The sequence below is a fragment of the Trichosurus vulpecula genome, chromosome 6, assembly GCF_011100635.1.
Source record: "Trichosurus vulpecula isolate mTriVul1 chromosome 6, mTriVul1.pri, whole genome shotgun sequence".
NCBI classification, from domain to species: domain Eukaryota; kingdom Metazoa; phylum Chordata; class Mammalia; order Diprotodontia; family Phalangeridae; genus Trichosurus; species Trichosurus vulpecula.
This window is the reverse complement of record NC_050578.1, coordinates 103781513-103793923: the sequence shown is the minus strand read 5'-3', so window position 1 is coordinate 103793923 and position 12411 is coordinate 103781513. Positions and strand designations below refer to the sequence as shown.

Genomic DNA, 12411 nt, shown 5'->3' with positions numbered 1-12411 from the left:
AGTCTAAGTCCATACATGGGAAGGGGTCTGAGAACTTTGCTCAGGGACTCGAGCACTGCATCCAAACATGCCTGTTCATTTCCTTCCTTCCCTAATTTCCCCCAGGCACTGAACAGTGAAAGTGTCAGTCTCCAGGGCAGGTAAAGCTCATTTTCAGCACTGTGACTTTAATCACACAGTTGCCACTTGCAGGTTAGCATGATAAAGTGCAGAAGCTCTGGGAAAAAGGCCAAGAATTGTTTAAGCCTAAAATCCAATGGGAAATGCTGGAGAGGGGGGAAAACAGGCCAAAGGGAGGGAAGGAGAGAAGGAAAGAAAGGTAGGTGCCCAGAGCACAAGTGCTATTGCCAAAGGCACCTTCCTTAAGCCTTTGGTACTAACTGAAATGCTCCAGAAATTGTTTCAGTCAGCAAGGGATTTTGAGATATCTTACAGATTTATCAACCCAGCTGACAACATAATCGGAACTGAAAGTGACAGATTATCGACATTATGATTGTAAAGGAAGGAAAACCCTCTGATGTGTACTTGGTTTAAACGAAGTATTATAAGAAAGGTGGAAAAAAAATAGAGAAGAGAATATCTGGTAAGCTGGACCTTTGGAATGGAGAGAGGTGAGAGGAAGAGAACCAAGGAACCAAGAAAACGTCTATCCCGGGGCCACTCTCCTACCTCTCAGGCCCTCTTTTTCCAAGTCCCTACCTTCTTTCCTCGAAAACTTTCTTATTACCCCTCTCCCCAAATGCCACAGTAGATCTAAGCTTCTTCATCCTGTGGAAGGATTACAGAATCTTTGAGTTGGAAAGGCCCTTCCTTAGGAGCCACTGACTCCAATGCACAGCCCCAAAGAATGCCATCTATACCATTCCTCACTGATGGTAATCCAGCCTCTACTTGAAGATATCCTCTGAGGGAACTTCACTACCTCCCAAGGCAGCCCATTCTCCTTCTGGATAGCTCTAATTGCCCAAAGTTTCCCTGACATCGAGCCTCCTGTTGCCTTTTCAACTCGAATTCAAGGACCTACCAGAATCTTGGGACTAGAGAGCAAAGTGGGTAAGAGCACTAGACTCAGAGGAGTCAGGAACCTTGACTCCGATGCCAACTAGATGTGTAAGCCTGGCATGTCACTGAAGCATATGTACAGACACATGCCTCTTTTTCCTCATCTATAAAATAGGGATAAAAATAGCACCTTCCCGCCCCCAACCCCATTGTTGAGAACAAATGACACAATACAGACAAAACAGACGGCAAACCCTGAGATGCTAAATGAATGTTAGGTGATACTTTCATTACTATCATCATCATTCCCTCTTACATGTGACAGACCTTCAGGTCCTTGAAGACAGCTATCATGCTCCCTACACTAGGTTTTCTCCAATGTTAAAGAATACCCAGTTCTTTCAACTGATCTTCATACGGCATGTATTTAAAATCCTTCACCATCCTGGTTACTCTCCAGCTTCTCAATGTCATTTCTAAACTGGCACCCAGAACTAACCACAACACTGCAGAATATAGAGTCACCTCCTTGTTCCTAGAAACAATGCCCCTCTTAGGTATAGAATCAGAAGCCTGAATTTCAACTCTTGCCTCCAAGGCCTCTGTGATCCTGAGCAGGTGACTTGATCTCTCTGTAAGATGATGTGCTGGTGCCTGGTGCCCAGTATGGTCCCTGCCATCTTGAAATCTATGATCCTATGAATTACATTTTTTTTTGGTTGAACACATCATTAATTCCTAATGTGTTTGCATCCCATATGCTGTGAGAGACCTCTTTCCAAGCTAATACAAATAGGCTTTATCGGAAAGACTATTAACTTAGGAATAACAACTACCCTGAAGAGTGAAAATGCTAAAACTGTTACTCTACAAAGTTCCAGAAACCAATCTTTTGTCTCTCTCAGAAGGCAAAGACTATTGTCATACAACCAGCTTTAATGTTGCTTCTGTAATAAATTCTCTCAAGAGGCAGAAGAGACATGTACAGGGCAGTATTGTGGGATCTCACCTAAAAGGTAGTGGAGAGTAAGGAAGAGCCTTGAAAAACAAGTCTCTGAAAATATTGTTGTGGGTCACATTCCTGTGGAATATTCTCAGGACTTGAGATTAATCTCTTAGTGATCTCATCAGCTCCAAATGGAATCAACCAACATTGCTATTCAGGCGATTCCCAAATTTACTTATCCAACCCTTACCTCTCTCACCACTAGTGCCTGTGAGACACTTCACTGGATATCTTATATGGGAAACTCATACTTAATATATCCAAACCAGAACTCATTATCTTTCCCTCAAAACTCAACCATCTCTTGGATATCTAGCATCTCATAACCTCAGAGCTATCCTCACCTATTTTGTCCTCAAATTCCCTTCACCCTCTCATCCATTCCCCTTTCTCCACTGACATCGGCCAAACCCCCCCCCCCCCCCCAATGCTGGCCCTCATCATCTTTTCTTTTTTTTTTTTTTAAAAGCATGTCTCACTAGACACATAATGTCTTTTTACCTCTTTGTGCTAATTTTGAAAAACAGTCAATGAACTTTACCTAAGGAAATCTGGAAAGAGACGCTCAGAACTATCCAGAATCATTTCATCACCTATTAAGTAAATCTGATTGCTGAAGCTCCATGTCTGCACTTTGGAAATTATCTTGGATACAAAGAATTCCCTTTGACTGATGTGGTTGACACAGCTGACACATGTACCATGGTCTCTGGGAGTCCAGGCCTGAAGCACAACTACCTAATTTTTTTACTTTTGAACAATCCCAGAACCTTTAAACTTCTCCAATAAACATTCTCCCCTCCTTGCTTATTAGAAACACACCTGCATATGATACCTGGGCTGGTAAAGAACACTTTGGGCACTTACCCTGATATTGTCATCCGTTTCCATAGTGGCCTGGAGTTTTCCATTCACACTGAATATACAGAAGATGCCATTTTCATAGTATATGACACAGTGACCTTCTCTTGAAGCCTGTATGAGTTTTGGTCTCAAGCAGTTTTCAGGACCCTCCAGGGTCCTTAACAAGTCTCCATTCATAGAATGTATGAGACATGGTCCTTCTGAAGAAAGAGGGGAAGTAAAAAGCATGAATATCTCACAGACACCTGCCAGCAGAATGTTAATAATCTCTTTTCAAATGAAAGGACAGGTAGTAAGGGAGACTGCTTAGATTAACTTAAAATGTGATTATGATCATTTGGAGTAGTAGTGAATAGAATGGCAAGGTAGTATATTCCTTATAAAATTACAGTTCTGCTCCTCTTGCAAACTCAAAATAATTTTCTGAAATAGGCATTTTATGTGACCCTTCAGCAAGATTAATAGCTATATTTTTATTTTGAATGCAGCCAAATTTAAACCAAGCCTGATTTGAATCTTGAGAATTTATTATACAGGTTTAAAGTTTCATAGAACTTTAGAAAGACTATATACATTAAAACTAAAACAAAACAAAAAACTAAAAAACCCCAAAACACTTTGCATCTAAATTATTTTGTGAAATCCTTGTTTCTGAGCCTCTTTAAGGGTACCACAGCCTTCATCAAGGTCCCTGTTAGAACCCACTTTCTTTCCATGTTCTACTCACAAAGTTCAACATTTCCCTCACAAATCACACAGTAAGCTGATTGAATTCACTATCCCCAGGAATAATCTATAAATGTATTCCAAAAAAACTTTATGTAGGACCAAATCATACATGACACTAAAAAAGGTGATATTTAACCCTTACAACTGATGTCAAGGAGCACAATCATGCCCTTTTGGCAGGCACCAGATTTTAGGTTAGCTAGCCCACAGTTCAGACCCAGGACAGTAATTCTTGTCTCCCTAAATCTTCCCTTTCACTTTCAACCCCTAATTTCTCACGTCCAATCTGCTTTTTAGCTGTTGCTAATCAGGTGCCCCTTGAAGTCTTGAAGAGACTCCTCATAGTTCAGCTCTTCTCTCCTTTGGTTTCCTCCTATCACAAAGCAGTCTTCCTAAAAGGCCATCAGGCAAGTCTAGAGAGGGATTCTTGCTACTGCTTCCTTTGTTCCCTGCACCTTTGAAAACGTCTGGACCAACCACCACAGCATCTGCCTTCCTGACGGCAGGTGTCCCCAATCCTAGATCCTACTCTCGTGGCTTCCAAGCAGGCAGTCTGATTGTTTTATCCCCTGCAGCAATTCATGGCCGATTATGGGACTGAACTTTAAAAAGGGTGAGAAAAGTACTGGACGATAAAAGCAGTGTTAATGTTAGCCCCTTGGCAGTTAGTTTAAAAATACTTTAATAATTCGTATTGATTCAATAAAGTCCAGTAGTGTAAACCTAAGTAACAAATAACTCGCTTTAGCTGTATAAACAGTGAAGCGAGGAAGAATCAGTGAGTATGAATGAGTACATACTATGTGTAGAGTGCAACACTAGATATTTAAGAAACATTCATGTGAGGAACCAGCACAGTCATATTTCAATGGGGAAGGTACAAGTGACAGAAGATAATGCAGCATTCTTGCCCTGACTGGATTGCTCAAGGGCCACCTGATGTGTGGTAGTTATTGCTGTTCAGTCATGTCTAACTCTCCATGACCCTATTTGGAGTTTTCTTGTCAAATATACTGGGGTGGTTTGCCATTTCCTTCTCCAAGCTCATTTTACAGATGAGACAAACTGAGGCAAACAGGGTTAAGTGATTTGTCCAGGGTCCCACAGCTAGTGAGTGTCTGAGGCTGGATTTGAACTCAGGAAGATGAATCTTCTTGACTCCAGGTCCAGCACTCTATCCACTGTGCCACCTAGTTGCCCTGATGATATATAGACATAGCAAAATATAGAATTTTTGACTCTAGAGAGAAAAGTGGATACAGATGGTTACTTGCTATTCTGATATTTTACTGAGTTTACTTTGATGAGAATAGCAATTATTTTTGTCCCCCTGAAAAGTTGTTTTTTTTTTTAGTAAAAAGCATGTATCATAGAAATTGTGACTCTCCCTACCTTTCTCCTTAACTACAGTAAAGTCTATAAGTTTTTAATTTCCTCAATCAGAAATAACCAATTTGTAAACTAGATCTATAATCTAATGCTACTTCCATACAGACCAAGAACTTTTGCTTCTTTGGAATGAATTAAATGATCAGGGCTTACAAACAAGGGGGAAAAAAATCTGATATCCATAGTACTCCTATCACCAATAAGTACAGCCCTTCATGGTTCTGGTCTATGGGCTCATTTGACTCACAAACTCTTAAATTGTTAATAAATGATTCTGAAAACAACCCAGCTGGGACAGACTATTTCACCTGAGAACATAGTTAAGCTGATTACCTCAAGGCTACCCTTTTCAGCAAGTCAGATGAAGAGAAAGAAAACTGGCTTGTAATTCTTGTAAGAGGTAACTTACTCTCTAGTAGAAAAAGTAACAAACTGGGAGTTATGAGGTTGTGTTTCTAATTTTTCCACTGACTTAACGGATATTGTTTGGGACACAACAATTAACACTTTGGATCAAGAGAGTGATCGTATCGAGGCATTTATTTTTCTACTCCTACTGCTGGACTAGTTCTGGTATGTGGTGACTAGAACTGGTCAGGGCAGGAGGATAACCATGCCATAGTCCATTCAGAGAATCCCGGGGATCTAATACAGGTAAGATGCTGCTCCTTGTGTGTGCCTTAGAGAAATGAGAAAAATTCATATGGGCATAATCACTAAAAAACCACAAAGAAACAGACATATCGAGGCAGATAACCATTTAGCTTACCTTTAGAACCACTTATTACTAGGCCAAGTTCAGCACAAACTGTAGCACAAGTGATCTCATAGTCATGGCCAGTCAAAATAACTCGAGGAGTGGTCATTTCACCTTCATGGGAAAAGAACAAGTTGATTAAAATGCATCTAGGGTTTTTACTTAAAAAGAGATGATTTTTAAAAATTCTATTATTCCATTCCATTTGTTTGCATGCATCTTCAATGTACAATTCAACAAAATGAAATCATGCTAGTCTAAAGGCACTCAACAAAATACCAATTTCATGTTTCACTCAAACATGGCTTTATCTTATGGACCAGACCTATTAATCTCAAATAATCTGTGCAACTGGACTCCTTCCTTGATTACCAAGTAATAATTGTTGAAAGCTTAAATATACTAGCCATAAGACCAAAGTAAATACATCACAGCAAAAATCACCTTCCTGGAACCAACATTCTTAAACAAAGTAATAAACAAATATTCAGAGTACAAGCGAAAGGCACTTTCTGAAAGCATAAAAACAAGCCTCTTGATGAGATGAACATCGATGATTCTAAAATTCAGGCTGCCCTTCCCTCAGGAAGAGGCTGGACAATGACTTGTAGAAAGGATGGTTGGTCAAGTACAAATGATACTAGATGGCCCATAGGATCCCTTCTAATGCTGAGACTCTATGATTCTGACACTGCAGAACTAATATAGCCTAGTTTCTTTTTTTTTTTCCAGTTATTGGGCTACAACCAGCGCTAGAGAAACATCAAAAGATGTAAACCAGTTTACAAAATTTTTACACTGCAGGTCTTAATCTACTTAAATCCTATCAAACTATCATTTAGATGTCATCTACTTTCAATTCTGAGCATCACATTTTAGAAAGGACATTGGTAAACTGGAGCAGGGTAACCAGAATGGCAAAAGGCCTCAAATTCATGCCAAATGAGGTTGAAGGACAGGGGATGCTTAGACTGGAAAAGAGAAAAATCAGGTGGATATGATAATTGGCATCATGCATCTGAAGGGCTAGCATGTGGAAGAGGGTTTAAGATTAGACTCACTGTGTTTGACCTCAGGGGGAAAAACCAAGAGCGACAGGTAGATGCAGCCAGGATGCAAATTTAGGTTTGTTATGAAAAACTTGCTCTGAGTTTTTTGGTTCTCTGGAAAGGAAGTGGCTCATTCCCCTTCCTAGCAGAGACTAGATGATTACTTGTTGGGTATGTTGTAGCAGGGGACAGAGAGATGTTGAAATAAATAGCCAGTGAATTCCACACTAACTCTAAAACTCTGAGATCTTATGAACTGAGATTTTAAAATTAAATTTTATTTTTAAAAAATAACAAGCATTTTATTTCTCTCCTACCTTCTATCTCTACCCCTACCCCAGAAGGGGGAGGTTAGTCAAAAAAAATTTTTTTTCCCATCACCTCTCTGTCAGTAGGTGGGAAACATTCTTCATCATCAGTTCTCTAAAATCATGATTATTATATTGATCATAGTTCTTAAGTCTTTCTGAGTTACCACTTTGTACAGTGCTGTTATTATAGTACATATTGTTCTCTTGGTTCTACTCACTTCACTATGTATCAGTTCATATAAGTCTTCCTAGGTTTCTCTGAAACTGTCCCCTTTGTCATTTCTTATGATCTTGTGAACTTTTAAAAATGGGCTCTTCCTACATCACTTCTCCTATCTCCTTTCCAAGTGCTGATTCCTGCTCTCTATACTCACTAAAATTCAATTCTACAAACATTCATGAAGGACTTACTATATACAGGACCATTGCTAAAGCACTGGGAATACAAAGACAAGAATCACGGAAACATAAATTTAGAGCTAGAAAGGAACTTAGAAGTCATCAAATCAAACCCGCTGAGATTTTTACAGCTGATGAAACTGGGTCCAAGAGGTTAACTGACTTCCCTAAGGGATTTTAACCCAGGTCTTCTGATTCCAAATCAGATATGGTTTCTTTTTTTTTTCTTTATTTTTTTAAATTTAACATATTTAGTTTTCAGCATTGATTTTCACAATAGTTTGAATTACAAATTTTCTCCCCATTTCTACCCTCCCACCCACTCCAAGATGGCGTATATTCTGGTTGCCCTGTTCCCCAGTCAGCGCTCCCCTCTGTAACCCCACTCCCCTCCCATCCCCTTTTCCCTTCCTTTCTTGTAAGGCAAGATAAATTTCTACACCCCATTGTCTGTGTATCTTATTTTCTAGTTGTATGCAAAAATATTTTTGTTGTTTTTGAACATCTGTTTTTAAAACTTTGAGTTCCAAATTCTCTCCCCTCTTCCCTTCCCACCCACCCTCCCTAAGAAGTCAAGCAATTCAACATAGGCCACATGTGTATCATTATGTATAACCCTTCCACAATACTCATGTTGTGAAAGACTAACTATATTTTGCTCCTTCCCAACCCATCACCCTTTATTGAATTTTCTCCCTTGACCCTGTCCCCTTTCAAAAGTGTTTGTTTTTGACTACCTCCACCCCTATCAGCCCTCCCCTCCGTCATCCCCCCCATTTATTTTTATCTTCTTCCCTCTTCTTTCCTGTGGGGTAAGATTCCCAATTGGGTATGTATGGTATTCCCTCCTTAGGCCAAATCTGATGAGAGCAATGTTCATTCATTTCCACCCTCTTGCGCCCTCTCCCCTCCTCCCACAGAACTGCTTGCTCTTGCCTCCTTTATGCGAGATAATCCATCCCATTCTATCTCTCCTTATCTCCCTCTCTCAGTATGTTCCTCTCTCATCCCTTAATTTGATTTTATTTCTTTTAGATACCTTCCCTTCATCTTCAACTCACCCTGTGTCCTCTCTCTCTCTCTCTCTCTCTCTCTCTCTCTCTCTCTCCATATACATATATATAGATATATAGATATATACACACACACATAGATATATACATACATACACATTCACCCATATATATACATAAACATATATGTATGCATATTCCCTTCAGCTACCCTAATACTGAGGTCTCATGAATCATACACATCATCTTTCCATGTAGGAATGTCAACAAAACAGTTCACCTTTAGTAAGTCCCTTGCAATTTCTTTTTCTTGTTCTTTTTCTTGATTACCTTTTCATGCTTCTCTTGATTCTTGTGTTTGAAAGTCAAATTTTCTATTCAGTTCTGGTCTTTTCACTGAGAAAGCTTGAAAGTCCTCTATTTTATTGAAAGTCCATATTTTGCCTTGGAACATGATACTCAGTTTTGCTGGGTAGGTGATTCTTGGTTTTAATCCTAGCTCCACTGACCTCCGGAATATCGTATTCCAAGCCCTTCGATCTCTTAATGTGGAAGCTGCCAGATCTTGGATTATTCTGATTGGGTTTCCACAATACTCAAATTGTTTCTTTCTGGCTGCTTGCAGTATTTTCTCCTTGATCTGGGAGCTCTGGAATTTGGCAACAATATTCTTGGGAGATTTCTGTTTGGGATCTATTTGAGGAGGCGATCGATGGATTCTTTCAATTTCTATTTTGCCCTGTGGCTCTAGAATATCAGGGCAGTTCTCCTTGATAATTTCTTGAAAGATGATATCTAGGCTCTTTTTTTGATCATGGCTTTCAGGTAGTCCAATAATTTTTAAATTATCTCTCCTGGATCTATTTTCCAGGTCAGTGGTTTTTCCAATGAGATATTTGACATTGTCTTCCATTTTTTCATTCCTTTGGTTCTGTTTTATAATATCTTGATTTCTCATAAAGTCACTAGCTTCTACTTGCTCCAATCTAATTTTTAAAGTAGTATTTTCTTCAGTGGTCTTTTGGACCTCCTTTTCCATTTGACTAATTCTGCCTTTCAAGGCATTCTTCTCCTCATTGGCTTTTTGGAGCTCTTTTGACATTTGAGTTAGTCTGTTTTTTAAGGTGTTGTTTTCTTTAGTGTATTTTTCAGTATTTTTTTGGGTCTCCTTTAGAACGTCATTGACTTGTTTTTCATGGTTTTCTCGCATCCTTCTCATTTCTCTTCCCAATTTTTCCTCTACTTCTCTAACTTGCTTTTCCAACTCCTTTTTGAGCTCTTCCATGGCCTGGGACCAGTTCATGTTTTTCTTGGAGGTTTCTGCTGTAGGCTCTTTGACTTTATTAATTTCTTCTGTCTGTATGTTTTGGTCTTCTTTGTCAGCAAAGAAAGAATGCAAAGTCTGAGACTGAATCTCGGTGCGTTTTCGCTGCCTGGCCATATTCCCAGCCAACTAACTTGACCTTTGAGTTTTTCAGTGGGGTATGACTGCTTGTAGACTACAGAGTTCTGTGTTCCACGTTTGGGGGGGAGGTGCCAGCTCTGCCACACCAGCACTGCTCCTTCCCCAAGAACCCCCAACCCGAACTGGGCTTAGATCTTCAGCAGGCTGTGCACCCCTACTCTGATCCGCCACTTAATTCCTCCCACCAGGTGGGCCTGGAGCCGGAAGCAGCAACAGCCATAGCTGCCCCACCTCCGCTGCCCCCGGGGCTAGAAGCCGAACCGCAAACTCCTTCTACTCCCGCAGCTTTTCCCACTAACCTTCTCAGCGGTCTTTGGTGTTTGTGGGTTGAAAAGTCTCGTAACTGCCACAGCTCACTGATTCAGGGCGCTAGGGCATGCTCTGCCCGGTTGCTGGTCTTGTTGGTCCACGCTGCTCAGGCTGGGCTCTGCTCCACTCCGTTCCCAGCTCCCAGCTCCGTGTGGGATAGACCTCACCTAGAGACCATCCTGGCTGTCCTGGGCTGGAGCCCTGCTTCCCTCTGCTGTTTTGTGGGTTGTGCCTTTCTAGAATTGGTTCAGAGCCATTTTTTATAGGTTTTTGGAGGGACTCGGTACGGAGCTCACGCTATTCCTTGCTTACCAGCTGCCATCTTGGCTCCGCCCCCCGAAAATCTCAGATATGGTTTCTAATGCATGTGCTGTGTGTGGAACTTGCAATTTTCTTTCACCAACTTGCTACGGCTACAGAATGTGGATAGTTCCATGGCAGAGGATTTAGATATTTTATCAGTCTCTAATCAAGCTTGTGTTGGGAAACACTGATCTTGACTCCAAAGGTGGAGTATATCCATAGCTAATTTATACATTGTATCTATGGTTATATGGCATATCTAGAATGGCCTTGCCACCAGCATGCTCCACAGTGTTATATGCTAAAGCCTGACTGTAAGGGATTGGGGGTGGAAGGGTAAGGAAGAGGGGGCAGAGTTGTGTACGAGCTAAAAAACTGAAGTATCCATGCAAGCATCATGAATGTTTTTGGTACTTCTGATGACCTCCTTGGGTAAGAGCCAAGACAAACTTATACTGTACCAAGTTCAATACTCTGCTGGCTGTATGTTCTATATGACATGGCTCTTGTTTAATGCTTTCTGCACTAAAAAATGGTCTGTAAACCACTTTATTACTCTCCTAGTGTGTGGTAATAAAGGGAAGGTCAAGATAAGATCCCGAGAGAAGTGAAGCAAGGTGCTTGGTGACTCTCATCTGATTAAAATTTTCAAACCTCATAGAAAGCCTGAGCTGAGCTTCTCAAACCACAAAACAATTCCTCTTACCCTAAGGCAATAAAAAAGAGAGTATCTACAAAATACAAGCAGCTATTAGAAGAGAAGTTGGTCCAGTGAGTTATACATGCCAGATTCGAAACTAGGCTGATAAATTTCTCTCACCTCCCAAAGAGAAATGAGTATGCTTATATTTTTTTTATTTGTTAAAATTACCTTATACATTATTTCTTGCCTCATGAGTTTCCTCCTAGGTTCCTCTCTCACGGGCTTTTCCATTCCATGAAAAAAACAATGTTGTCTTTTAAATTACTGTCTAGTTTTATCAACTGGTAACCTTTTATCAAGGGTAAAAATCATTACGTTCTAAGGGATATATTTTTGATGTGATTATCCCTTTTTGTTTCCATAAATCACCATTTTACGGGGGTAGTTGGATGGAAAGGGATTTTTGTGCCTGGTTTCCTCTGCAGAAAGCCAAAAGTTTAGGGAGAAAAAGTTGATGGTGAATGTAAAATTCTAATTATGGGTTAAAGACAACAAAAGACAGATGGGTGGAAATGAACTAAAAGGAAATACTTGGCTTTATCACCTCACTTAAACATGTCAATGAATAAAATAAAAAGAATGATTAAAAATACCCCTGTGAGGGCAATATCTGCAATTTTCTACTGCAGTACTTCTTGGCATAGAACTCTGAGACATTACTTTTAGGTTCTGACATAAAAAAAAAAGTAGCCTTGTGATTTCATTGGTATGGAGAGCTTCTAATAATAAACCTCCTCTACCTGCACAGATCAGCATCTCCTCTGCAATCAACAGTCTTGGAAAGCTGCCTAGAGTCCTAAGAAGTTAAGTGACTTGCCCAGAGTCACATAGCCAATGTGTGTCAGAGGTGACATTCGAACCTAGGTTTTCCGGACCCTGAGGCCACCTTGCTATCCACTACCCAGACTCCCTTACTTTTCTTTGTCTTTTTAAAAGAGATAACTTTTACTAAGTAGAAAACTCCAAAGTAACAATGTTTTTTGGCAATAAAGCACAATTTAAGAAATTCTCATATAGTCTGTATTTGATAGTTAAGATTATGATTCCCAGGACGCCTGAATAAACACCATAAGCACTATTTTAGTAAACTCGAAATCATGGCTCAGTAA

The 12411-nt window shown here is 40.1% G+C and overlaps 1 protein-coding gene across 1 annotated transcript in view; it reads right to left on the bottom strand.

The window, feature by feature from the left end:
* Positions 1 to 12411, bottom strand: part of LRBA (LPS responsive beige-like anchor protein) — an 820489-nt gene that overhangs the window by 6086 nt on the left and 801992 nt on the right. The window contains exons 53-54 of the mRNA XM_036763368.1: positions 5763 to 5864; positions 2879 to 3075 (exon numbers count right to left, since the gene is read on the bottom strand). Of these exons, the coding sequence (XP_036619263.1) occupies positions 2879 to 3075; positions 5763 to 5864 (299 nt within the window). The remainder of the gene's footprint in view (positions 1 to 2878; positions 3076 to 5762; positions 5865 to 12411) is intronic.